Source organism: Rhinoderma darwinii, chromosome 5 (genome assembly GCF_050947455.1).
Source record: "Rhinoderma darwinii isolate aRhiDar2 chromosome 5, aRhiDar2.hap1, whole genome shotgun sequence".
Lineage (NCBI taxonomy): Eukaryota > Metazoa > Chordata > Amphibia > Anura > Rhinodermatidae > Rhinoderma > Rhinoderma darwinii.
In genome coordinates, this window is record NC_134691.1 from 161,217,858 (window position 1) to 161,245,064 (window position 27,207).

General features: G+C 41.0%; 1 protein-coding gene across 5 annotated transcripts in view; it reads right to left on the minus strand.

Moving 5' to 3' along the window:
- GMDS (GDP-mannose 4,6-dehydratase) overlaps positions 1 to 27,207 on the minus strand; it is a 507,671-nt gene that overhangs the window by 301,686 nt on the left and 178,778 nt on the right. For all 5 annotated transcript variants that reach the window (XM_075828476.1, XM_075828478.1, XM_075828474.1 and 2 more), the window contains 2 exons: positions 15,376 to 15,568; positions 13,162 to 13,266 (listed from right to left, as the gene is read on the minus strand). In XM_075828476.1, coding sequence (XP_075684591.1) covers positions 13,162 to 13,266; positions 15,376 to 15,568 — 298 coding nt within the window. The remainder of the gene's footprint in view (positions 1 to 13,161; positions 13,267 to 15,375; positions 15,569 to 27,207) is intronic.

The window sequence follows — 27,207 nt, forward strand, 5'->3', positions numbered from 1 at the left end:
ATCTGGGCGTGTTTACTACTTTTACTAGCTGGGCTTTCTGACGAGAAGTATCATCCACTTCTCTTCAGAACGCCCAGCTTCTGGCAGTGCAGATCTGTGACGTCACTCACAGGTCCTGCATCGTGTCGGCCACATCGGCACCAGAGGCTACAGTTGATTCTGCAGCAGCATCAGCGTTTGCAAGTAAGTAGCTACATCGACTTAACTGCAAACGCCGATGCTGCTGCAGAATCATCTGTAGCCTCTGGTGCCGATGTGTCCTCGCTCGTCTGACACGATGCAGGACCTGTGAGTGACGACACAGCGTGATCTCTCGAGAACACGGCTGTGTCTGCACTGCCAGAAGCTGGGCGTTCTGAAGAGAAGTGGATGATACTTCTCGTCAGAACGGCCAGCTAGTAAAAGTAGTAAAAACGCCCCGATGTACGCACATAATACACGCCCAGTTGTACTTTTACTTTTCAACACGCCCAGTTGTACTTTTGCAAGCCTCATTTGCATAAATACAAAAATGGTCATAACTTGGCCAAAAATGCTCGTTTTTTAAAAATAAAAACGTTACTGTAATCTACATTGCAGCGCCTATCTGCTGCAATAGCAGATAGGGGTTGCCAAATCTGGTGACAGAGCCTCTTTAAATATCCTCTTAAACCGTTGCTGCAGGCCTGTGATCAGACACTTGGCACCTTCTCAGCAAGCCACAAATCTAAAGGCCCATGCATACAGATTTACAGTTAGGTCTAGAATTATTTGGACAGTGACACAAGATTTGGCATTTTAGCGGTTTACCAAAAGATATATAATTTGTTATATAATCAATAGGGGGCTTAAAGTGCAGACTCTCAGCTTTAATTTGAGGGTATTAACATTCTAATTGGAGGAAGGGTTTAGGTATTACAGATCTTTAAAATGTAGCGGCCTCTTTTTCAAGGTACTAAAGATAATTGGACAATTATCTCAAAAGCTATAAAATGGGCTGCATGGGCTATTCCCTCATTAATCCATCATCAATTAAGCAGGTAAAAGGTCTGGAGTTGACTCCAGGTGTGGCATTTGCATTTGGAAGCTGTTGCTGTGAACTCACAACAGGAGGTCAAAGGAGCTCTCAATGCAAGTGAAACAAACCATCGTTAGGCTGAATATAATGAAGAAATCCATCAGAGAGATAGCACAAATGTTGGGAGTGGCCAAATCAACAGTTTGGTACATTCTTGAAAATAAAGAGCACTGGTGAACTCCAAAAGGCCTGGATGTCCATGGAAGACCACAGTCGTGGATGATTGCAGAATCCTTTCCATGGTGAAGAAAACCCCTTCACAATATCTACCCAAGTGAAGAACACTCTACGGGAAGTGTATCAGTATCTAAGTCTACCATAAAGAGAAGACTTCATGAGAGCAAATACAGAGGGTTCACCACAAGGTGCAAACCATTAAATCAGCTTCAAAAATAGAAAGGCCAGATTAGACTTTGCCAAACAACATGTAAAGAAGCCAGCCCAGTTCAGGATTAGCATTCTTTGGACAGATGAAACGAAGATCAACCCGTACCAGAATGATGGGAGGAAGAAAGTATGGAGAAGGCTTGGAACAGCTCATGATCCAAAGCACACCACATCCTCTGTAAAACATGGTGGAGGCAGTGTGATGGCATGGGCATGCATGGCTGCCAAATGCACTGGGTCACTAGGGCTTATTGATGATGTGACTGAAGAGAGAAGCAGCCGGATGAATTCTGAAGTGTTCAGGGATTTACTTTCTGCTCAGATTCAACCAAATGCAGCAAGGTTGATTGGACGTCGCTTCACAATACGGATGGACAATGACGCAAAACATACTGCGAAAGCAATCCAGGAGGTTTTTTAAGGCAAAGAAGTGGAATATTCTGCAATGGCCAAGTCAATCACCAGATCTCAACCCGATCGAGCTGCATTTCACTTGCTTAAGACAAAACTTAAGGCAGAAAGACCCACAAACAAGCAACAACTGAAGACAGCTGCAGTAAAGGCCTGGCAAAGCGTCAGAAAGGAGGAAACCCAGCGTTTGGTGATGTCCATGGGTTCCAGGCTTCAGGAAGTCATTACCTGCAAAGGATTCTCTACAAAGTATTAAAAAAACACATTTTTATTTATGATAATGTTAATTTGTCCAATAACTTTTGAGCCCCCGAAATGAGGTGGTTGTGGAGAAAAATGGCTGCAATTCCTAAACGTTTCACAGGATATTTTTATTCAACCCCTTGAATTAAACCTGAAAGTCCACACTTCAATTGCATCTCAGTTGTTTCATTTCAAATCCAATGTGGTGGCATGCAGAGCCAAAATCATAAAGATTGTATCAGTGTCCAAATAATTCTGGGCCTAACTGTACATACATACATACACACATACATGTAGCAGTCCTTTTTCGAAAGGATTGCCAACCTAGGATTGACAACCTAGCTGGTGGCGCGTTACAGCAACTTATCTGATGCGGTTTAGAGTAACAATTTGGCTGGAAGCGTTTGAGAACCACAGTAGGTCCTTCCACATCATAATGTTAATAAGCAAAACAACAAACTTTGAGAACGTATACATGCTGCTTTGAACAGAAGTTGCCATCATAAACACAATCATTTCTACTTTCAATAAAAAAAAAAATCATCATGAAAAACAAAGAATAATGTTTGCACAAAACATCAGTCAGACAAAAGTTTGCCATTTTGTCTATCCGGCGAGACAAGCTCGTAATACAGTCATAATTTAAGATAAGCAAAGTTTTATAGAGAATATATAACACCGGTCTTTATAAATATACATGACTTGATTTAAAACGATCAAGCCGCTTTCTATTCCATTTTGCAATTCAGAGTGCTGGCATGTGTAGGGTCACACAATTCTCCCAGCGAGAAGCAGAAATTGGCTTCCGTCAGAGTTAACAGCCATGCCAGAGTCTGACGCCATATGCACTGTATATCAGAACCTTCATGTTCCAGTCGCTTATCACGGTGTCAAAATAATGGAATGTGCATATACAAACAGTCTTCTTGCAGTCGGCATTTTCATTTGTTCTCACTTAACTGATTTCTATATACTGTGAATAAATGACTATGTCTTGTCTGGCATTACTTAAATGTACAGATATACAAGCTCCATTACTTTAATCTTCACTATTTATAATCTGTTCATGCACAGAATAAAAGTGGCAGGACCAACCATTTAGACGGTTAATCATCCAACGCTTACACTATAAAAGTTTCACAAATCAAAATGTAACCATTTTAATTCTCACTGGTTTATGGGGAGAAAAAAAAGGAATAAAAAAAATATCAACCATTTATTTAAATTTTTTTTTAAAAAAATGATATATATATATATGGTAGCCCTCCACAAAACCTCACTTAGATTATGAGGAGCCCTCTATTTTTTGCCGTTACGATTTTGCATATTCGTAGCAAAAAGCTGTGATTGTTATAAATCCACTAAATAGATCCCTACTGATAAACGGGGGCAGGGGCTGAAAAAAAGAAATTCCTAGTTCGCACATGTGAAAATCACAAAACGTAATTTCTTATATACAGACGAAACAATCTTTAACTTGGCTCGATGTGTTAAATACACAGTGGCAAGAAAGTAACTTGACTATTTCAATTGCTTATGTTTTGCGATATTGTTGTGTTATGCGACTTCCAGTTGGAAGTATTGAGAGGGTTCACAATCCAGCTACTCCTATTTGCATAGACTCATTTTTGCATTTCTCTTGTAGCGGTGAATTCAAAAATTAGAACATAAACTTTCTAGATACGAATATCAACTAAATTGGAATACTGCAGCATGGGAAAAATCATTGATCAGCCTTTTCATTTCCAATATACAGTCATTGTGATAACGTCAAATGCTTCACAGATATCAAAACTAGAAATTCATAAGGGTAAACGGTCTGAGAAGATCATCAGTAGAAGGGACATTGGGTGAATAGCGGTTTTAAATATGTTTTCAAGAATACCCCTGAAAATCACCAACATCGGACAGGCAGATATGCCACATGTGATAAACTTCTGCCCAAAGGCTTCTTTTGGGTCAAGTCCTTAAAGATAACCTTTCCACTGCCCATGCATGTGCAGCATGTAATGGGCAGGCCTGCACTAACCCTGGGGCACTTTACATTTTTTTCCTACCCTCCTCCGTTATTTAGATATCGTTGCCGTTATATTTTGTGCCCGATATTTAAATAACCCCCTGAACGGTCAATGGGGCGTGTTACTATGGCAGTGACACTGTACAATATGCTACGGACAGTGCCACAGCAAGAGCTGGAGAGGAGAGAGTGTGAACGTGCAGCTCGGAGCTGTGCGTGCACTCTCGCTCACTCTTTAGCTCTCGGCAGACCAGGACAAGACCGTTTGAACTCTTGCGAGAGATCGCAGTCTTGTCCCTGTCTGCCGAGAGCTGAAGAGGGAGTCAGAGCGAGCGCATGCGCGCACAGCTCCGAGCTGCACGTGCACACGCTCTCCTCTCTCCAGCTCTTACTGTGGCACTGTCCGTAGCGGATTGGACAGTGTCACAGCCATAGTAACACGCCTCCTTGCCATTACACGCCCCATTGACAGTACAGGGGGTTATTTAAATATCGGGCGCCAAATATAACGGCACAATATCTAAATAACGGAGGAGGGTAGGAAAAAATGTAAGCGCCCCAGTGTTTGTGCAGCCCTCCCCAGTACATGCTGCACATGTATGGGCAGGTTAAAGGTTCTCTTTAATAAGATTTAAATTACTTGTGAGCTCAAATCTAGACAGTTGCCTCCCTGCATGCCTATGAAGTGAAAGCGTTCACCTGCCCAGGTAAAAGCAATATACTCAACATATACTATGTAGACAAAAGTCTTGGGACAAAACTCTTAATCATTGAATTCAGCTGTTTTATTCAGTCCCATTGCCACAGGTGTATAAAATCAAGAACCTAGCCAAGCAGTCGCCTTTACAAACATTTGTGAAAGTTTGAGTTGTTCTAAAGAGCTCACTGAATTTGAGCGTGGTACTGGAATAGGATGTCACCGTTTTAACAAGTCAGTTCATGAAATTTCTTCACTCCAAGATATTCCACGATTAACCGTGAGTAGTATTATTACAAAATGGAAGAATTCAGGAACCCCAGCAACTCAGCCACGAAGTGGCAGACCACATGAAGTTGCAGAGCGGGGGTTGCCAAGTGCTGAGCCGCAGAGTGCAGAAGAGTCGCCAAATGCTCTGCTGACAACTGCAGAATTTCAAACCTCCTCTGGCATTAACATCTGGACAAAAACTGTGCGCCGGGAGCATCATGGCGTGGGTTTCCATGGTCGAGCAGCTGCATGTCAGCCTCACATCACAAAGCACATTGCCAAAAGTCGGGTGGAGTGGTGTAAAGCACACCACCACTGAAAAAGTGTAAACGTCTTCTGTCGAGTGATGAATCACGCTTCTCTATCTGGCAGTGTAATGGATGAATCTGGGTTTGGCGTATACCAGGAGAACATTACCTCCCTGACTGCATTGTGCCCACTGTAAAGTTTGTTAGAGGTAGATAATGTGGGTTGATTTTCAGAAGTTGGTCTGGCCCCCTAGTCCCAGTGAAGGGAAATATTAATGCTTCAGTATACCAGGACATTTTGGACAATTGTATGCTTCCAACTTTGTGGGAACAGTTTAGGGAAGGCCCTTTTCAGTTCCAGCATGACTGTGCGCTAGTGCACAAAGCAAGGTCCATAAAGGCATTGTTGGGTGAGTTTGGTGTAGAGGAACTTGACTGGCCCGCACAGAGCTCTGACCTCAACCTCATCGAACAATTTTGGGATGAACTAGAACAGAGATTGTGAGCCAGGCCCTCCCGTCCAACATCAGTGTCTGACATCATAAATGCTTTTTTGGATGGGCAAAAACTCCCACAGAAGTTTTTCCAAATCTTGTAAAAAGCCTTCCTAAAAGATTAGAATTTGCAAAGGGGAGACCAACTCCATAATAATGCCTATGGAGTTAGAATGGAATGGCAAAAGCTCCAGTAAGTGTAATGTGTCGCAATACTTTTGCCCATATCGTGCAAGAGACTAATGCTTTGCATAATTTTTTTTTAATAAAATGTAAAATATTGTTACCGTTTAAGTAGTCTTTAAGGGAATTCATATATTTTTCATATGGCAAAACAGACTAGATGATTTAACCTTTTAAATATTAATAGCCTATCTTGCAGCCAGGATACCATGCATGCTTCTGTAGAGTAATAATAAAGATAAATCAAAGGATCTGCTCCCGATTAGACAGTATTGGTAAACATCAGATGTAAAACACATCATTACTAAGCACATACAAGAGTAGTAATACTGTATTATTATGGCCTCACAGAACACAAACTCTTGTTCGTCTAGCTTATGCTCTGCACCTAGGAGAAGTTAAAATAGTAATCTGGATGTTGAAAAAAAGATACAGAATAACTTTTACAGACTTTTTATAAAATCTTCATGTCTGCTTATAAGCGTGGCATGGGAGAGGTCAGCCGGCCAAAAGAAATCTTTACAATGATGTCATCAGCACCTTATCCTGGGAATATTTCTGCACATGTAATGAACATGGAGCCTGGGAATCTGGAAATGTGATATGGACACAGTTCGTCTCTTTGGGCCATAATATACCAAAAGCCTTAGATTTATTAAAAATCAGTGAATGTAAAGGATTTATACAGATTAAAAATAGCAGAAAGAAATATCTGGCCTTCAAACAACAATGTGTTGATGCTTACAGGGGTACTCCAAAAGGAAGCCATATAGTTTTTATTAAATATGGAAGGTGGATAAAACGAGATGTACTTATATGTATTTAAGTAAAAGGGAAATATAAAAGATCTTTTAGTTTTTAAAGCATATAAATGTTTTTTAATCCCTTCATGACTACCATACGGCTATATACGTTCTAACAGCCCGATGCCCAGTGCAGTTAGCACGTGTATAAACGTTGACAGCCTGGTACGGGTTTAAAGAGACTCTGTCACCACATTATAAGTGCCCTATCTCCTACATAAGGAGATCGGCGCTGTAATGTAGGTGACAGTAATGCTTTTTATTTAAAAAAACGATCTTTTTTCAAAACGTTAGGAGCGATTTTGGTTTATGCTAATGAGCTTTCTTAATGCCCAAGTGGGCGTACTTTTACTTTCGACCAAGTGGGCGTTGTACAGAGGAGTGCATGACGCTGACCAATCGGCATCATGCACTCCTCTCCATTCATTTACACTGCACTAGCGATATAGATATATCACTATGTGCAGCTACATACACAAACCCTAACATTACTACAGTGTCCTGATAATGAATACACATGAAATCCAGCCTGCACGTACTCAGAATCCTGACACTTCTGACTCTTTTTTTTGTGAGATTCCGGCAAGTGAAACCAAATCTCGTTTAGCTCCGTGATCTCGCGAGATTTGGTTTCACTTGCCGGAATCTCACAAAAAAAAGAGTCAGAAGTGTCAGAATTCTGAATACACATGACGTCCAGGCTGGATTTCATGTGTATTCATTATCAGGACACTGTAGTAATGTTAGGGTTTGTGTATGAGGCTGCACATAGCGATATATCTATATCGCTAGTGCAGTGTAAATGAATGGAGAGGAGTGCATGATGCCGATTGGTCAGCGTCATGCACTCCTCTGTACAACGCCCACTTGGTCGAAAGTAAAAGTACGCCCACTTGGGCATTAAGAAAGCTCATTAGCATAAACCAAAATCGCTCCTAACGTTGTGAAAAAAGATCGTTTTTTTAAATAAAAAGCATTACTGTCACCTACATTACAGCGCCCATCTCCTTATGTAGGAGACAGGGCACTTATAATGTGGTGACAGAGCCTCTTCAAGGAGTGCTTCAGTGTGAGCAGCGCTGCACTCTGTCGGCCAGGGCTTTGAGAGGAAAACCCTCTGTAGATAGTGCCACCTAAGCTCCCTCCAGCATCGGAATCCCCGGCCGGCGCTCTGGTCGGAGGATTCCCCTCCTAGAGGGAGTCCCCTCCGTCTCTCCATCCCCGCTGTAGATAGTGCCACCCCACTGTAGAAAGCATTGCACCCCCACTGTAGATCGCGCCAACTGTACCGAGTCTAGTAGCGGAATCCCCTGTGTCAGATCGCACTGGCCGGGGATTCCGCTTCTAGAGAGAGCCCCTGACGTCACTGTCCATTCGGACTGTGACGTTAGTGGCTCTCTCTGGGAGCGGAATCCCCGGCCCACACTCTGGCCGTGGATTCCGCTACTGGAGAAGTCCCTGGTGTCACTATCCATATATAGACAATGACGTCAGCGGCTCTCTCTAGGAGCAGAATCCCCGGTGTCGGATCTCTCCGTGTCCGCTACTGGATAAACCCCTGGTGCCACTATCCAAATATCGACAGTGCTCTGGCAGGGGATTCCGCTTCTAGAGTTAACCCCTGACGTCACTATCCATATATGGACAGAGACATCAAGGGCTTCCTGTAGGAGCGGAATCTTCGGCCAGAGGGATTCCGCTCCTACAGGGAGCTACAGTGGTGCTATTTACAGGAAGGGGGTGCCATTTACAGGGAGGGGGGGGTCTATCCGCAACAGGGACATTGCTAAAAACAGGGGGGATCTACAGGGGGGTGGCGCTATTTACAGGGGGTGTGGTGCTATCTACAGGGGGGGGTGCTATATACAGAGTGTGACATTATCTACATGGGTGCTGTGGCATTATATTGGCACTATCTACATGGGCACTGTGTGTGGCACTACGTGGGCATTATCTACATGGAGAACTGTGGCACTATGTGGGCACTGTGGCACTATCTACGTGGGCAATGTAGCACTATCTACAGTGGTATTGCGTTACTATCTACATGGGCACTGTGTTTTCAGGGGATTGGCACAAAAAAAACCTAACGACTAAAATACATCCATTTTTTTTACGTCCATGAAGACGGATGGCAAATGCCGGTTAAAAACGGTCAGACGGCCAGGAAATAAAATCACATTTTGAGACACATTGATGCAAAACAGCCATGAAAAATTCAGTTAATTCGTTCTTGACTGCCATTTTTTTCACTGTTGTGTGTATATAGCCCTCTTCACTCTCCCCTCCCAGTGAACCAGGGTGACGGAGAGAGAAGACGACTAATTGTGAGACAGAGCTCTACAGTATATGTATATGTCAGATCGCTCTGTGTCGGGGATTCCGCTACTGGAGTTTTTTTTTCTTTTCAATTTTTAGTTATCTACCCGCTCTGCTATTAAAGGGGTTGTTCCTACAAAACACATGTACCCCCTATCCACACTTAAAAAAACAGCCCGTCGGAACAGAACACCGTTTTTCCCATTGAAATCAATGGGCAGATGTTTGGAGGCGTTCTGCTTCTGATTTTTCAGCCGTTTATGGCCCGGAAAATGACCGAAAATAAGCCGTGTGAACATACCCGGACAGACACAAACGGAAAGTAGAGGTTTCCGTTTCCATCACCATTGAATTCAATTGTGACTGATCAAGTGCCAATGGTTTCCGTTTGTCTCTGCTGTGCAAGCGTCGTTTTGACGGAATCAATAGCGTAGTGGACTGCGCTATTAATTCCGTCAAAACTACGGAACCCTTGCTAACGAAGGCAAACGGAAACCATCGGCACCGGATCCGTCACCATTGAAATTAATGGTGATGGAAACGGAAACCTCTGGTTTCCGTTTGTGTCTGTCAGGGCTCCGTTCCGACGGAGCCGTAGAGCAGATGTGAATGAAGCCTTATCTGCCTCATTGTGGTGTTGTACAGGAGAGACTCTTAACTGCATATTTGCCGTTGCACAGGACACACTGGTTTCTATTTTTTAAGTCCCGTGCACACAACAAATTGTGGACCCAATCATTTCTATTGGCCACGGACACCTTTTCGTATATGTATGTCCGAGCCGTAGAAATGGTCCGCAAAATATAGAATATGTCCTATTCTTTTCCGCAGTTGCGTAGATGTCTGTGGGTGCTTCCGCAATCGCAAATGACTATGGATGTGCATCCGTATTTGCAGATCTGTATTTACGGTCTGTATTTGCGGACAGTAAAAATCCTTACAGTCGTGTGCATGAGGCCTTACGTTTTAATTTGCCATTATACCAATTTGATACACTCTCATGCCACCCAGTAAAAAAAGTATGTGTTCAAACTTTTTTTATTTGTTTTTAACATGTGAGTCTATGGACGACAAATGGCTACAGGTCGGTAACGATCAGCGCATCCGCAGCCACCCAGAAAAAAAACAAAGAAAAAGTGTACATTTTTTTTTTTTTTTCTTAACAAGGGAGTCTTTTTTTTTTCCATTCGTCGAAGGAAACTAGAAATTATAGTAACTAGAATGGATAGTTTGGCTATGGATGAGGATACAATATTTCATATATATTACTGAACATGAATGTATAATTTTATACTTTTACATAAAATCACAAATCTAGAACCCACATCCCTGACTCTGGTCTAACGCATAAATATGTAAACTCCTATGTAAGGCCACAAAGATTTCAAATAAGAGGTGAGATTTTTTTTAAGCCTGTTGTACAGAAGACTTATTATGTTGAGACCACAGCAGTCATTTTCTCCCACAAGTAGATTTATGGAGTTACAATATGTCACAAAGACATTTCTCCCTTCTGCTTTATATCCATTTCCAATTCATTTAACATAATAAGTGGCTATTTTCAGATTTCGATTTTCTTTGCGTCTAATTAATACAGCACACGGTGTAAGCTCGTAGATTGTATTTCACAGCGATTACATTTTGATGTAGAGTCCCATGCGGTTTGCTTTGTTTCCCACACTACGATCCCGCCTGCTCGTGGAATGTATACATGGCTTTGTCTGTTGTTGTCCACAGTGTGCACGCTCCAGCCAGCCTCTTATCTTATAGGGAAAAGCTACCGGGGTGTATCTAGTGCAGAGGTTGTTGTGAAACAGAGGGCATTCAGCATTATATAAGGGATTTAAGCAACCTTGCTGATCATCACGGAGAGAGGACAAGTAATCATTGTTTTGGAGAACCAGTAAAGGGGGAAATACTGGTTACCTATAACACTGCAGTGATTGTTTTCCCATACCCACTATAGCTGGCACCAAGAACTTCCTGATGCTAAGCATCTTGACATAATTTGTGGAACAAGGACTGGTCCACACGCTGAGGTAGGGTGTTTCCATCCTGTACATCAATAGATGCCATTATGTACCAATCCCAAACACGTTATTATCTTCAGATCTGCTTGAATACATGCACTGTCTAATGGAAACTACTCCTCCTTACTAAATGAGTTTTGCATATAGTATTTATTTATTGGCCCTTTGGTATCACATGAAATATAAAGTGGATGCCCGGCAGTAGAGAACAGCAGGTCTAGAACTACGAGGATATCCACCTGTCTAGTTACGTTCTGCATTGATGTCCTGCATATACACAGTGGTGGGTTATACTGAACTGATCATGATAAAATGCTAATAATAATAGAACACGGAACAGCTTTCAACTCGTTGCCATTTGGAAACAATGACAATATACAACAATTAAAAATCTAAAACCATATTAAAAAAACCTAAAATCAACAACTAATTTTACATTCCTTTAATACATGGGAACAAGATTTGGCAAGACGCAAACATTGATATTAATTTGAGAAATGTCTGCCGATTTGTTTGTTTTAATAAAAGCGGTTTGCAGGAGTTAATAAACTTGTAGAGTCTGCAAATAAAATGTAACAGCAAATATTCAATGCAACTATTTATAACTTTTATTGTTGTATAAAAGTTACGGAAACAATGCATCAGATTTGTCATCATGAGATACATCCTGCTAAGAGAGTGAGCGCTCACAGTAGCGCTCATAGCCCTTTTCTACAGCTCTGCAGACTCCGGACCCGCACCGCCCATCGTCAAAAGACAGTGGGTGGTCAGAACGGGTTAAAAGGACTTATGAAGTTACTACACAGACAGAACTCGACCAATTCCACCGATTTAATATGTATGGGGGGCTACCTCGCTCTCCCCTGACGGTAGATGTCAGGGGAAAAACGGCTTGGGCATGTTGGATTTCAACATAACGAAACGTTGCTCCCCTCTTATTCCCCTTTTCCCATTGAAAAAACCAAAAGGCACACTTAGCCGAGGAGGAATCAAGAGAAATAACTGTTCAGTCAACAGGCATTTTAGGTATTTGGCCACCTGATCTTAACCCCATGACAGAGGTTATTTGCCAGAGAAAAATCTAATTTTGTATGGTCCCTTCAAAATTCCACACCTCCTGATAAAAACCTATAGAACACAAGTGCAAGCTCTAAAGGCAGGCCTAACTTGTTGTCGCTACACTTCTGTAAGAAAAAATTCTGAAAAATATGTTGAATGCTCTGTCTAAGACGACTAATCCCCACCAAACCCTTAAATACCGTTTTTGAAAGGAAAAACATTGAAGTGTCTAAGACTCTGGTCACACTTGCATCTCTATTTCCGTCTTTTCTGTTTTGTCATAGGAGCAGAAAAATCGAAAACAACAGAAGTGCCGATTCTGTGACATGATGGACAAACAAACAGCGCCTGATAAAAAAAAAACAAAAAAAACATACGCTTCAATGGGGTCTGTTGTGTTTCCGTCAAGGTTTACACCATTTTGACGGACAAAATAGTGCTGCATGCTGCGCTATTTTGTCAGGTAAATATGATAGAATATGCAAATGAGGCGCCATCCCAGATGTATGGAGAGCCTAAGGCCTAGTTAACACGGAGGATTTTGCAGGCAGAAAAAAAAATCTGAGGTCAGATTTCAAATCAGAGGTCAGAGGCCGAACCGCGGCAAGAAAAAACATGACACTTTTTTTTTTCCTGCGAGTGGCTAAAAGCCGCCGCGGAAAAAACAAAACGCCTCCGCCTCCCATTAAAATCAATAGGAGGCAGGTCGGCAGTTATTTGGCGCAGATTGCGACAGTTTCCACGTAACAAAAAACTGTGTGAACTGGGTCTTAGGTGTCAAAAGGTGCTCCAAAAAGGTTTCAGCTGTGTGGTAAATATAAAGAAAGTATGAAGACCGGTTTCAAGACCCTCTTATGCCAGTCGTACAGGAGGAACACATAAATCTGCTGCTTTGCAACAAAGTTAAACAATTTCTACAAATTAAAACCAATTCGGAACTAACCTCTACGCGGGCTCTCATGGTTGAAAAGAATACCATTGACTGCAAACAAGTTGTAGGCTTCTCTGAAATTCACCACAATCCAGAAGGCATAGAGTTTGGCAGCTCCTGTGATACATAAGATAAGAAGTATATCATTACTATAACACGACTACATAGCAAATAAAAAAAATCTCTGTTGCAGTGTCTGATTTAGGGCTGTATACATGCTATGTATGCAAATAATACATAGACCTGATCCCTGGCTACAGCAGTGACATGACTATAGGCAGCAATGGTCTACCATGGTCAAATGGTGTCCGAATACATTCTGCCAGGATGACAACAGAAAACAGTAAAGGAAGCTGGTGGCCAACAATGCAGAAATGGCAGCAAATATAGGGTTAAGGGTCCGAAAATCCCTTGAAACATGTTCTCTTGTATCCAGTTATAAAGAAGATCCCAGCAAGAAGAAACCCTACAGAGCTAAGCAGTCTTCTAAGTCAAAACTACTTTGTTGGGTCAGTGTACCGATAAATTCACTGTTGTATAGCTTCAGCACTAATGTAAGATCTGTACATTTTTTACGGTTAAGAAAAAAAATAAAAAAGTAAAAATAATAATATATATATATATATATATATATATATAAAAAAAACCTCAATGAACGTTCTAAAAAATAAATAAAAATACTTGTTTGGTGGAATTCTTTTTCAAGCTCCTGCCTAACATACATGAACAGGTTATTGAAACATTTAATTTAAAGGCTATGTACACCTTTGAAAAGTTGTTTTTTTATAAAAATGTGTATAATTTTGTTTGGTGCAACTTTCTTTATTACTTTTTATTAAAAGTTATTAACTTTTCGAGATACAGCAGCTTGAATCCTGCTGTGTGTGTCTGTTAATAACTTCGATTTGATCAATAACAGGTGGATCCTGCATGTCACACACGCAGGACCCACTGTCACTGACGGATTCAAGTCGCAGCGCAAGATACAGCTGCTCTGTATACAGGATACAAAGCATCTGAATCTGAAAAAGTTAAAATAATTTTTAATAAAAAATAATTAGAAAGTTGCACCAAACACACTGACTCACATTTTATGTATGTATGTATATATATATATATATATATATAACAACACGTTTTTAAAGACGTACAGGCATTAAAGCATGCAAATAGTTAAAACCTAAAAAAAAAAACAAATACATAGATACATAAATGAAATGGCTAAAAGGAAAACTTAAAATAACAGCATAAAGAGTGTTTTGAAATATGATGATGCTGTGTAAACGTTACTACCAATAATAATAAAAAAGCTTTCCAATGTGGCAACTGCAAATATGAAGGCTTCTTCGAATAGGTTCTCTCTTTTAGGACCTGTTCAACAGCCGAAATTGACTCCCATTGATTTTAATGGGAGGTAGAGGAGTTTTTTCCCCGCGAGCAAAAAAAAAGCAGGAAAAAGAAGCGACATGTCTCATCTTGAGGCGTATTCCGCCTCAAAAACCCCATTGAAATCAATGGTAGAAGGAAATAAAATGCGTTTTTTGGCAAAAAAACTTGCGATTTTTCCCTTTGTCTGTTGAAGAAATAGGGAAAAAAAACACCTTAAAAAAAAACGGTGACAAAAACCACGTCAAAATACGCGTGTGGTGCAAAACCACTTAAAAAACCGGAGCCGATTTTTCCAGGCAGAATTTTCTGCGTGCAAAAAACTGTGTGAACAAATACTTGCCCTGTTCACACTGTTTTTTGCAGGCAGAAAAATCGGTCTCAAAATTCCTTCAGGAATTTTTAGGCAGATTTTGACCTGCCCGTACTTTCTTTGGCCGCGGCCATTGAGTGGCGCGGGTCAACAAAACGCTGCGAAAAACGCTTCTGTTGCCTCCCATTGATTTCAATGGGAGGTCAGAAACAGAACAGCGGGAAGAAAGAGCATGTCACCTTTTTCTTCCCCGCGAGCGTTTTTTTCCTGCTCACGGGGAAAAAACGCCTCCGCCTACCATTGAAATCAATAGTGAGGCAATATCGGACATTTCTTTGGCACGGTTTCCAACACGGTTTACGCATAAAAAACAGTGCCAAAAAACTCAATGGGAACTAGGTCTTACAAGTAAAAAAAAAAAAAATATGCAGAAATCTAAAGATTTTGTGATTAAAATAGTTATTTGATCACCTCATCAATAAGTAGTATTATTTTATAGAATTCTGCGCTGTCAATTATTAACTTACCATAAGGAGATCGAGGGTAAAATGGAGTGGTCTCCTTTTGTGGGATTTCTTGGACCTTTCCATACAGTTCACTGGTTGAGGCTTGATAGAACTTCACTGATCCAATAAGGCCACAGGTTTTCACTGCATCAAGAAGACGTAATGTGCCAACACCATCGACATCCGCCGTGTACTCTGCCAGGTCAAAGGAGATCTAAAGAAAATAAAGTGTAAAGTTGGTATAAATTCTGTAAATGTATTTGATTAATATAATTTTGGAAAAGACACTCTCGGAAAACAATGATCCTTAGCATCTGCAAATAAAACGTATTATTGATCTCAACATTTGTATCAGCAAGCGTGCCAAACGTTAAAGTATTTCTCAAGTAAAGATGACCACACTGCTTGCAACATCTTACATGGTATCTCTCATTTCTTTAACATGGGTATGAAAAAAAAGTCTGGGTAATCTCATGTGGCATATCAACTTCCAGAGCCAATCTGAATGGTAAATTCATCCTTTAGGCTCTGTTCACAATTGCATCCTAGGTTCCATGACATATTTCCCCCTCTTGCAATGGATCCTATGGCCTCATTCCCATTACATTTTTGGCCTTTGTTTAACGTACATGTCGAGAAAAGCTTCCAATGTATACATTAAACGTAGGCTGTGACAAATGCATAACAGTGGCGTTCATCACCCATTGGCGGTTGCAGCACCCATTTAATATAATCACGAAAAGCTATTAAAAAAAGCTAATGACCTATACTTTTAACGGATGTCGGTGACAAATGCCACACAGTGGCAAACGTAGGCTCCCATGCTAAAAAAATACACCGCTCGGTATACATATTTTTTCTGTAGGATCCAGCTGCATGGAAGAGAATAGTCCACTACGCTATTCCAGGAGTTAAAAAAAAAAAAAGGTAGACCGACGTAATTAGCCAGACGGACCCCAAAAGAACTCTTTTGGCCTCAGTCAGGATAAAGGAGCCCTATTGACACGTTTATTGTGTACATGTTTAACGTACATCACAAACTGAAATAAAAAAAATTTTTAGCGGGCAGAATAATGCAGCAGTCTATGCAATAATCAATAGAACCTTACGGTAGGGCTGGGCGATTATGACGTGAATCAAAAAATTAATCAAACACATAACCTCAATTACGATTAATACATTATTTAGGCCACACACCTTTTGCATGCCCCGTCCCCTATTTGCAAGCCACGCCACTGAATTTATATTTCTCCTGAGCCTGCCATATACTACTGTATATACCGTAATATACCCCCTGACACTGCCCCCACACAGTATAGTGCTCCCCACACATCATAATACCCCCAAATCTGTCCCCACACAGTATAATGCCCCCATAGCCATCCCCCATAGATGCCACCACACAGTATAATGCCTTCCATATCGGTCCTCGACACAGTATACCGCCCCATAACTGCCCTCGACATTATAATGCCCTAGAACTGCCCCCCACCCACAGTATAATGCCCCCATACCCGACTCTAAATAGTATAATGCCCCCACAGTATACTGTGTGGAGGGGAGGGCAGCTATGGGGGGGCATTATACAGTCCCCCATAGATTCCCACTCACAGTATAACCGTACGGTCCCCTGCTCTACCATTGAATTTAACTGTATCTGCGTCCTGAAGAGGACGTCGACTAATTGCACTGAATTTTGGTTTCGTTTTTTTTTTCCGATTAATTGCCCAGCCCTACCTAACGGCAATAGCAATCTAATGGAACAGAAAATACACATCAACGCTCCAACTATAATCTTGGCCAAACTGTATTGAATATAGCATTCAGTACTCGTGCTATATTCATTGTATATGTATGTATATATATATATATATATATATATATATATATATATATATATAATTATGTTTATAGTCTAGTTATGTTAGCACTATAACATCTAATTTCCTACAATAACTCAGAAGTCATAAGATCGTCACAATCAATGATGACAAAACAAATCAGCCATTGTTGTCCAACTAATCCAGTCTGCAAAACACATGGCACTGAACATTTTTGCATACTAAAATTTGCCTGGTTTGTATTGTTTTCTTTTTTTTTTTATAGAGATTTTTTTGACCTTTTTAACAAGCATACATAGGTATTACAGTCATTCATAGTACAATACTGGACATTAACATGGATTTTTGTTGTCAACATATGACCTACAGGTCAATGATCGGTTTAATTCTGATCAATACTGGCACAATGTATGGCTATTGTCCAATCAGTTTTACTGTTACTAAGGTGATTATTATTTTTATGTATGTGTCCCCAAATAAGTAGCATTAATCACATAAAAGGAGCCCCTGCATCAATAACCAGAATAGAATAAAGATCACCTGCATTACTGTTTAGTTATCCATAGATATATGCGGACCATAACTTTATGCAAATCTGTTAGCCCTGTGACTTCGTAACAACTTTTACATTTAAGGGCTCATTCAGACGAGCGTGTATCATGTCCATGTGACGGACGTTAAAACAACGGCCGTCACACGGACTCATGTATTTCAATGGGGCCGTTCGCACGACCGTTGTTTCAACGGAGCATGTGAAGGGTTCGTGAAAAAATGGGACACGCTTCACGCATCGGGATGCGTGATAATGTGTCCTGCACGCGTGCATCTCGGATGTGAAAAACTAGTTTTTCACGTCCGAGGTTGGCCCCATTCGTGTGAATGTAGCCCTACAGTGACTTGATGGCGTTATCAGATATTAAATAACTACAAATGCGTGATAACCAGATAAAAAATAAATCCATCATGTATTGTAAAGTCAAAACCAGGATGTTATAGTAGGATTATTGCAATCCATTATGACAGCAAAAATTATATAGTGAGCACACACCTAATGAAAACCTTTTGTTTGTATCAAAAGCAACTCCCAAAGCCCATAAAAATAACAAAAACTACAGGAGTTAAAATGACAGCTTGAAATCTATAACTCCCGAAGTGAAGTAACCATAGAAAGCCGTCATTGTTCAAGGCGGTGGAGGGAAGCGGATTTACATCTATCACTCTCCTCACCCATCCTGTATATCTTTAAAGTGGCACCAGAGATGAGCTGAAAAGCCAAAAAGAGCCCTACAATCTAATCATTCTAGGTACTGGTGAGAAGCCCAGTGCTCGAAAAACCATTGAACCATCCTAAAAGTATGCCATCCATGGCTGTGGTGAAAAATTCCTTTAAAGGGATAGTATGATCATGGTAGGGTATGCCATAAGTGTCTAATATGTCAGTCTATGGCATTTATGAGAGCAGATGTTCAGATTTCCTGAACTCCCATAGGCTACAATGTAGAGAGACGCACGCTAGTGGCTCTCTCATACTTCACTCTTTTGTGACAGCAGCCAGGTTTAAACACTGCAACAAGGATCACAGGACCCCCCTTTCTACAGATAAGTAGGAGAACCAGAAGTGGGTCCCCCCAGCTATCAGACATTGATAGACCATTTATGGACAGACAGTTGTATGAGGACATAAAGTCTGACACTAGATTCAAAATGTATTAAAAGGCGCATGCATCTTTTTCTATGTTACTTTATGTCATATTGTATGTGGTATATTGATCACTCGAGTCGCAATGTTTGTGTGGCCATCTTGCCTATAATATTGCATACATTTCTTCTTTGTTGTATAGGACATTTTTCAAAACATCTTAATAAGAATTGAAATTGAAAAAAAAATATATGGGGTATTCTTACCATACAGATGGGCAAAAAAAAAAAATCACTTTCCATACTTGCAATGAGCAGGTGTAAATTTGTGCCACCAAATTGAAACATTTTCCAATACTCCAAATAATAAATGTGGCCTAAAACTTAGTCTCCTTGAAGATTATGCCCATTTTATTCTCCCCTTTTCAAATTTGACAAGTCAGAACATTTTTGCTAATTTGGTGCAAGTTCAGACACAACTTTTTTTTTTTTTTTTTTTTTTTTTAAAAGTCCTATTTTAATCCAAAAACTGCCATTAGGACTTTGGAATTACCTGGATTTCTGCATTGATTACTTATAAAATGTGGTCTAACTGTTATCTAACTCACAACTATAGACAAAACACAATGTAACTAAACGAACAACACACAACCGGTTGTATTGTTAATGTCTTTTATGGAGCACATTGAGTAGACATCCACAGTGCAGGGAGAGAAATTAGGTGAACCTCTGTGTTAATAACTTCTCTAAAAGCTAATTTGCAGAATAATTTTTCAATTAAGGTGATGAGATTAGAAGTGTCGGTTTCACAGGTACTTTTGTCCATAAAATAAAGGCACACAAAGCCTGATAACTGAAAAATCTGTTCTTCCCAAGAACGATTGGTTAGTGTGAACAATGTCTAGAGGCAAACAACGTTCAGAAGACGTGTTGAGACGCAGGAAGATTGAAAAGGCTCCAAGAGCATTTGTCAATCCACTGTTAAGCTGTGTTCACATCACCGTTCCTTTCCGCTGAGAGGTTCCGTCGGGTTAACCCCTCAACGGAAAGGCAAACGTCGTTTTGACGGAATCAATAGTGCAGTCGACTGCGCTATTGGTTCTGTCAAGAACAACGGAACCCTGTCACAACGGTGACAAACGGAAACCATTAGCTAGGTTTCCGTCACCATTGAGTTCAATGGTGAGGGAAACGGAAGCTAAGGTTTCAGTTTGCCTTTCCATTGAGGGGTTAACCCGATGGAAACCCTCAACAGTGTGTGAACAGGCCTTTAGACAAATTGTCTACAAAAGGAAAACATTCTGGACTTTTGCTGCTCTACCTAGGCGTGGGCGTCCCGTTAAAGAGGCTCTGTCACCAGATTTTGCAACCCCTATCTGCTATTGCAGAAGATAGGCGCTGCAATGTAGATTACAGTAACGTTTTTATTTTTAAAAAACGAGCATTTTTGGCCAAGTTATGACCATTTTTGTATTTATGCAAATGAGGCTTGCAAAAGTACAACTGGGCGTGTTGAAAAGTAAAAGTACAAGTGGGCGTGTATTATGTGCGTACATCGGGGCGTTTTTACTACTTTTACTAGCTGGGCGTTCTGATGAGAAGTATCATCCACTTCTCTTCAGAACGCCCAGCTTCTGGCAGTGCAGACAGCGTGTTCTCGAGAGATCACGCTGTGTCGTCACTCACTTCCTGCCCCAGGTCCTGCATCGTGTCGGACGAGCGAGGACACATCGGCACCAGAGGCTACAGTTGATTCTGCAGCAGCATCGGCGTTTGCAGGTAAGTCGATGTAGCTACTTACCTGCAAACGCTGATGCTGCTGCAGAATCAACTGTAGCCTCTGGTGCCGACAAGATGCAGGACCTGGGGCAGGAAGGGAGTGACGTCACAGCGTGATCTCTCGAGAACACGCTGTGTGTCTGCACTGCCAGAAGCTGGGCGTTCTGAAGAGAAGTGGATGATACTTCTCGTCAGAACGCCCAGCTAGTAAAAGTAGTAAACACGCCCCGATGTACGCACATAATACACGCCCACTTGGACTTTTACTTTAAACACGCCCACTTGGACTTTTGCAAGCCTCATATGCATTAATACAAAAATGGTCATAACTTGGCCAAAAATGCTCGTTTTTTAAAAATAAAAAAGTTACTGTAATCTACATTGCAGCGCCTATCTGCTGCAATAGCAGATAGGGGTTGCAAAATCTAGTGACAGAGCCTCTTTAAGATCACTCCAAGTGTACAATGGACAATCCTAAAAAAGTGGTGAGAAAGAACCCAAGGGTAACAGCAAAAGACCCACCGTATTTTTCGGACTATAAGATGCACCCAGGTTTTAGACTACAGAAAATAGGGAAAAATTATTTTACAACTTTTATAAAGAAAAAACTACTTGTTAAAATAAAAAATAATAGTTGCGTTTCACCACATTCTGAGAGCCATATCTTCTATATTTTTTCATCGATTGAGCGGTCTGAGGGGTTACTTTTTGCGGGACGACTAATTTTTTTAGCGCTACTGTGACCAAAAAATTCTGGTGTTTTAATTTAATGTTTTTTACGCCGTTCACCGTGCGAGTTAAATAATGGTATATTGTAATATTTCAGTCTTTTATGGACGCAGCAATACCATTTTTATTTATTTTTTACATTGTGCTTGGGGAAAAAAAATGGGAAAAAGTTTTTTGTTTTTTTTACACTCCTGAAATGTATTTATTTTTTACACATTTTATTAGTTCCCCTAGGGTACTTGAAAGGTATTGTACAAATGTATTGCAGTATATTGTCATTTTTACAGGCTTCTGCCAAGCCCTGCCAGAGGCATGGTTTAGCAGAGGCAGACAGAAGGCAACCATCGGCGCCCCCCCGATCGTGTCACGGAGGAGTCGTTGGGCTGTCGGAGGGGGCCGCCCCCTCGGGTTTTCCCATGAAGGACATTTATGACAGATTCACAGTATATGTCATAAATGTCAGATAGATGTGGGTCCCAGGTCTGGGACCCGCACCTATCTCTAGAACAGGGCCCCTAAACACCGTTATAGCTTTTTGTGCTCTCCCGGCCACTTAAAGGGAGTCTGTCACCAGAACTTTGTTTTTAACTAGCAGTATGCTCATATAGTTCATGCTAACCTGATTTTAACTTTGCTTTCCTTGTTCCCCAGCGTGCCTGCTTTGCATTAAAAACTTTTTTATTAACTTTATGCAAATTAGCATTTTCGAGCAACGAGGGCATCTCCGTTGCTTCAAAATGCTAGCGCGTCATTGCCTTTTATAACCCCCCTCCCTCCCTGCTCGATGCGTTAGACAAGGCTAGGCAGCGTACTCGGTGAGTTCACGCCTGGCCCTGTAATGAAGTCCCTGCATCGTAATCGGCGCACGCGCAGTATAGACCATATGTTGGAACCCCTCAACGGAAACCTTAGGTTCCGTTTGCATCACCATTGATATCAATGGTGACGGAAACATTGCTAATGGTTTCCGTTTGTCATCGTTCCGGCAGGTTTCCGTTTTTTTTCGACGGAATCAATAGCACAGTCGAGTGCGCTATTGATTCCATAAAAAAAACGGAAACCTGCCAGAACGGTGACGAACGGAAACGATTAGCAATGTTTCCGTCACCATTGATATCAATGGTGATGCAAACGGAAGCCAAGGTGTCCGTTTGACTTTCCGTTGAGGGGTTCCACGATGGAAACCTGCGACGGAACCTCTGAACGGAAAGCCAACGCTGATGTGAACAGGCCCTAATACCGAAGGATTTACTAACATTTTCTTGCAACTCTAAAGAAGATATAAATACAAACACAATAAGAAAACACTTAGGCCCTGTTCAGACAGTTTTTTGCCGCAAAAACCGCGGCAAAAAAAGGCCGAAATGGACTCCCATTGATTTCAATGGGAGGTGGAGGCTTCTTTTTTTTTTTACCGCTAACAGAAAAAACGCTTGCGGCAAAAACAAGCGACATGCACTATCTTGAGGCTTTTTCCGCCTCATAAACCCCAATGTAATCAATGGGAGACGTTTTTTGACGCATTTTTCGGCAAAAAAACGCTCGCGGTTATTCCATCTATCTGTTGAAGAGATAGCTAAAAACAAGAAGCCTAAAAAAAAAAAAAAAAAAAAAGAAAATTACAAATCGCGGCAAAAAAACACTTAAAAAAAAAAACGGAGATGATTTTTCCAGCCAGAATTTTCTGCCTGCAAAAAAACTCTGTGTGAACATATCCTTATAATACAAGAAAAAAAAATGTTGAAAATTTAAGGATTTCATTAAAAAAGGGTCAACGGCTGGAGATGGTTTACGTAGTGAAATATACTGGCATGTTACAGCTTGCAAGCAACAACAGTAGATGGGAAAAAGAAGGAATAGTGGGAGGGTAGTCGCTTACTGGAGGACATGAGTAAGAGAGATGTAAGAGATAGCCAATTCATTTTTCCTTATTTGTGCCATGGGAATCTTAGACTAAGAATAAATGTGGGAGGAAATTATATTTTTTCCCTGTTCTGCATATCCACAAGAGGAACACACGTTGATGTGAAAAAATCTCTGTATTATACAATGTTAAAATGTAATTTACAATAACAAAAAAATAAAACAATATATTTTCCCAGGACAATAAAATGCACAACACTATGAACTAGCGATTACCATGGTAACAGCCGATGCCAGTAGTGGGGAGAAGGAAACCACTAATTGTATGGCTGTCGAAACAATGAAAGTCACAAAGTTAATCACAAGTTCCAGAGCAAAATTATTTTTGACGTGAAAATTCCATTTGTTTTATAGACTCAGATCTGAATAGGGAATGGTGTTTGGGTCATACTTTAGGGGCATGAGCCAATTTTATTCTTAACAGAACGGCTGGGGAAGTGATTAATGCAAAAGAAACGGGGATGACCCTTTTCATCAACTCTGCATTGAGTTACCTTGATCTTGGTGACACTACATTTTTGCAGCTAACAGACAAAACAAATTCCCTCGTCTGTCCTGCAATGCCATCTTCATTGCAAAACGGAGTACTGCACGGCAAGGTTGTTGTTGGCACAGCATGCGTGTTTTCTCTGAAAACAGTCACATGTATACAAATGATTTTAGATGCAGTACACATGCTGCCATCATTTAGTCAGCTTGGTTTGGGAGTTCTCATTTGTGGTTACCAAATATTAAATCCAGAATTAGGGGTTCAATGTTTTACAAAATTTTGCTTTCCTTGCGCTCATTTTGTTAATATTTAGTAACACATTTTCAATTTAGTAGTGATCGTCTTGAATCAGAATATGAGCGCTTTGTGCTCCCATATAAATGAAGGAATACTGCCACCAGTCCTATTCTACAGTGAATGACTGCGAAGATCGAAGAACTGAAAATTCTTGCTTAGCAAATCCAGGGCTTGCAGAAATTTTTAAGAACTTGTCTACAGAATTTGTCAACATTATTGTTTAAGTTTGAGTGGTGAACACATAATTTCAATAAATATCATAGAAAATAGAATATGAGGTGAACATCAGTTTAATGGCATGAGTTCATTTGCATATAACCCATATCAATGATTCCGGAGATCCCTCCAATGGATCTTAGGTGTTCCTCCAGATGAAAATGGTTAAGGAAGGCCAAAGTAGGGCATGATGCTGGCACCATATGGGCTGTTGTGTCACACAGAAAGTTCCATAGCTTCAGCCAGATAATCCCACAGTAGTAAAGCAGCCTTCATGTGATTGGAGGGAAAACACAGGGCATGTGTTACAGGGTATATAATACAGGTGCTTTGTTTGTTTAGGGAAAATGCTGTTTCTAAGCCAAGCCGTTTCAAGTGTTTAGCCCAGGCTTAGGCTTCGTGCACATGACCGTAGCCAAGTGCATGGCCCGCGATTGAGGCAAGGACAGCCGCGGTGTGTCATCCGCGGGCCGCCCGCAATTCACGGTCCGTGCACACATTGATTTCAATGAGCCTGGACCGCAAACCCGGACCGTATAATGACTTGTCCTATCTTTTTGCGGTCTGGGTTTCCGGCCAATGCACGGACCGTGGAAACTACGGTCGTGTGCACGAGCCCTTAGAAATGAATGGGTCCGCAATTCACCCACATATTTGCGGACGCAAAAACACGTTCGTGTGCATGAGGCCTTAGAGCTCTAAAGATTTTTGCCAATGTTGTAATAGGAAATATCTAGATACTGCCCTGCCAGGGCCTTCCATCATAATGACCATAGAACTACAATTTCCGGCATAATTAGTCTTGCACAGCAAGAGCTCTGCACGTCTCTCTTAGTACAGGTCTTGCTGCAGACAGTAGGAATCAGAGAGAGCCTGGCAATTGAAGGGCACTAATACTGACTGAAAGGGACAAGCAGACTTGTCATTTGATAAAAGAGCATGGGAGACAAGGTGGCAGCTCCGTGAGACAGCACTACGTAGGTAAACACTGTTAGCTTTCTCTGTAGTAGTAGGAGCATGAAAGAGACTAAAAGGAGGAGTGCCATAGTATGCCCTCATACAGACATTGCAACCAAAGAAGAACAGGCTGTAGGCCCCCGGATTATTCAAGAGTGGACCCCCACCCAGTTTTACAACCAGAGGTGTTTGACTACTATACATTGAGATAGGGTTGCACGATGAATCGAAACTTCAACACCGTGCACACTCAAACAGTTCAATACTGTTAATTCATGTATCTCAATACTAAGCCGTGCGGCCGCACAGCTAAGTATAGTAGCGCATGAATGTTGTTAGAATAGGGCTGCGGCTGTGTGATATAGCCATTGCCCCACTCCGGACAAGTGTGCACGCGCAGTCAGCATGAGGTGATGCGACCAACGCTGCACTAATGATTGCTGACACTGAAGACAGAACATGCAGGCGCACTGCAAAACCCCCCATGTTCTGTCTTTAGCGCCTGCGCCGCCGCTCATTAGTGGAGCGCCGGCCACATCACCTCATGCTGACCCCGCGTGCGCGCTTATTCTCAGTAGCGGGGCAATGGCTGTATTACACAGCCGCCGCCCCGCTCTAATGACAGAGATCAAAGAATCCTCATATCCACCGCTATTTCCTTGATCAAAGCTGACCGCAGCATCTAAGAGGAAAATGAGAAGGGGAATGCCCTTTGGATCGCAGCACAGGGAATTCCTGTGATGCGATCGAGGGACATACTATATATGGGCAGACAACCCAGGGTCCATTGAAGGACCCCTCCCTGGGCTGTCTGACCATATTTCCTGATCGGATATACCCAAGTATGCCCTAACAACTGCCTGTGTACTGTCATTACACAGGCTAATGTACTGGCATATAGATATATCCCAGTACATTAAAGCTTAAAAAATAAAAAAAAAAGGAAAAAAAATCAATAAAGTAATGTTAAATAAAAAAAATTACACACATTTTTTACAATAAACATTAAAAGAAGTCTCTACATAAAATATACACATTCGGTATCGTCGCGATCGTAATAACAAATTTATAGCGTTATTTATGATGTTTACGCTGTTATAAAACAAAAACTGCTTTCTTACACTTATTAATGTGAAGCACATGGTGTAATGAATTTTGAACCTCCATGTGCCTCACATTAATAGTAATTAACCACATCATGTACATCACACACTAACCCAATGTTGTCCATTATGACTGAGGAACATGATGGGGTTAATTACTATTAATGTGAGGCACATGGAGGTTCAAAATTCATTACACCACGTGCCTCACATCAGATAATGGAAGAACTTTTTTTTTTTTTATTATTATTGTTGTTGCCAAAGTATCGTTTTCGTATAGAGTATCGCAATACTACACAAAGTATCGGTATCGAAGTCCAAATTCTGGTATCGTGACAACCCTACATTGAACATAGTTCTTAGACACACGTGCCTTCTCTTGTGCCTAATGTGTTACCTGGCATATTGTGGGTATTGCATCTTCTCAGCACAATATTTAGACCACCATAACTATTACATTAAAAGGAGAGGTGGGGTCTGCGTAATAAAATAGTTTGGGAACCACTAATTTATAGTAACCAGATGTGACCGTCTTTTTCCAAACTACAGCAATGAGACTCACTATGAGGAATATTAAAGTTTTTAGTTTTTTTTACACTGACTACAAATATAGAACACTGGGGCTTACAAATGTCTTATGATATATGAAGAACATGTTGCACATAAAGACAGCAGCATTTCCATCAATTTTGTGTACTTGACAATTTGTCAAATGTTTTATGCATTTGTCGCTCAATGACTATAAAGAAAAAAAAGGTTTGTTAGACAAATCAGAACATAAAAAGGCTCGTGCTAGTATACTGGTGGTGCAAGCACTTGTTCAAGAACCACCTATAACGGCTTATTTCCCACCTCTGACTCTTAGTCATGAGCCCCAATA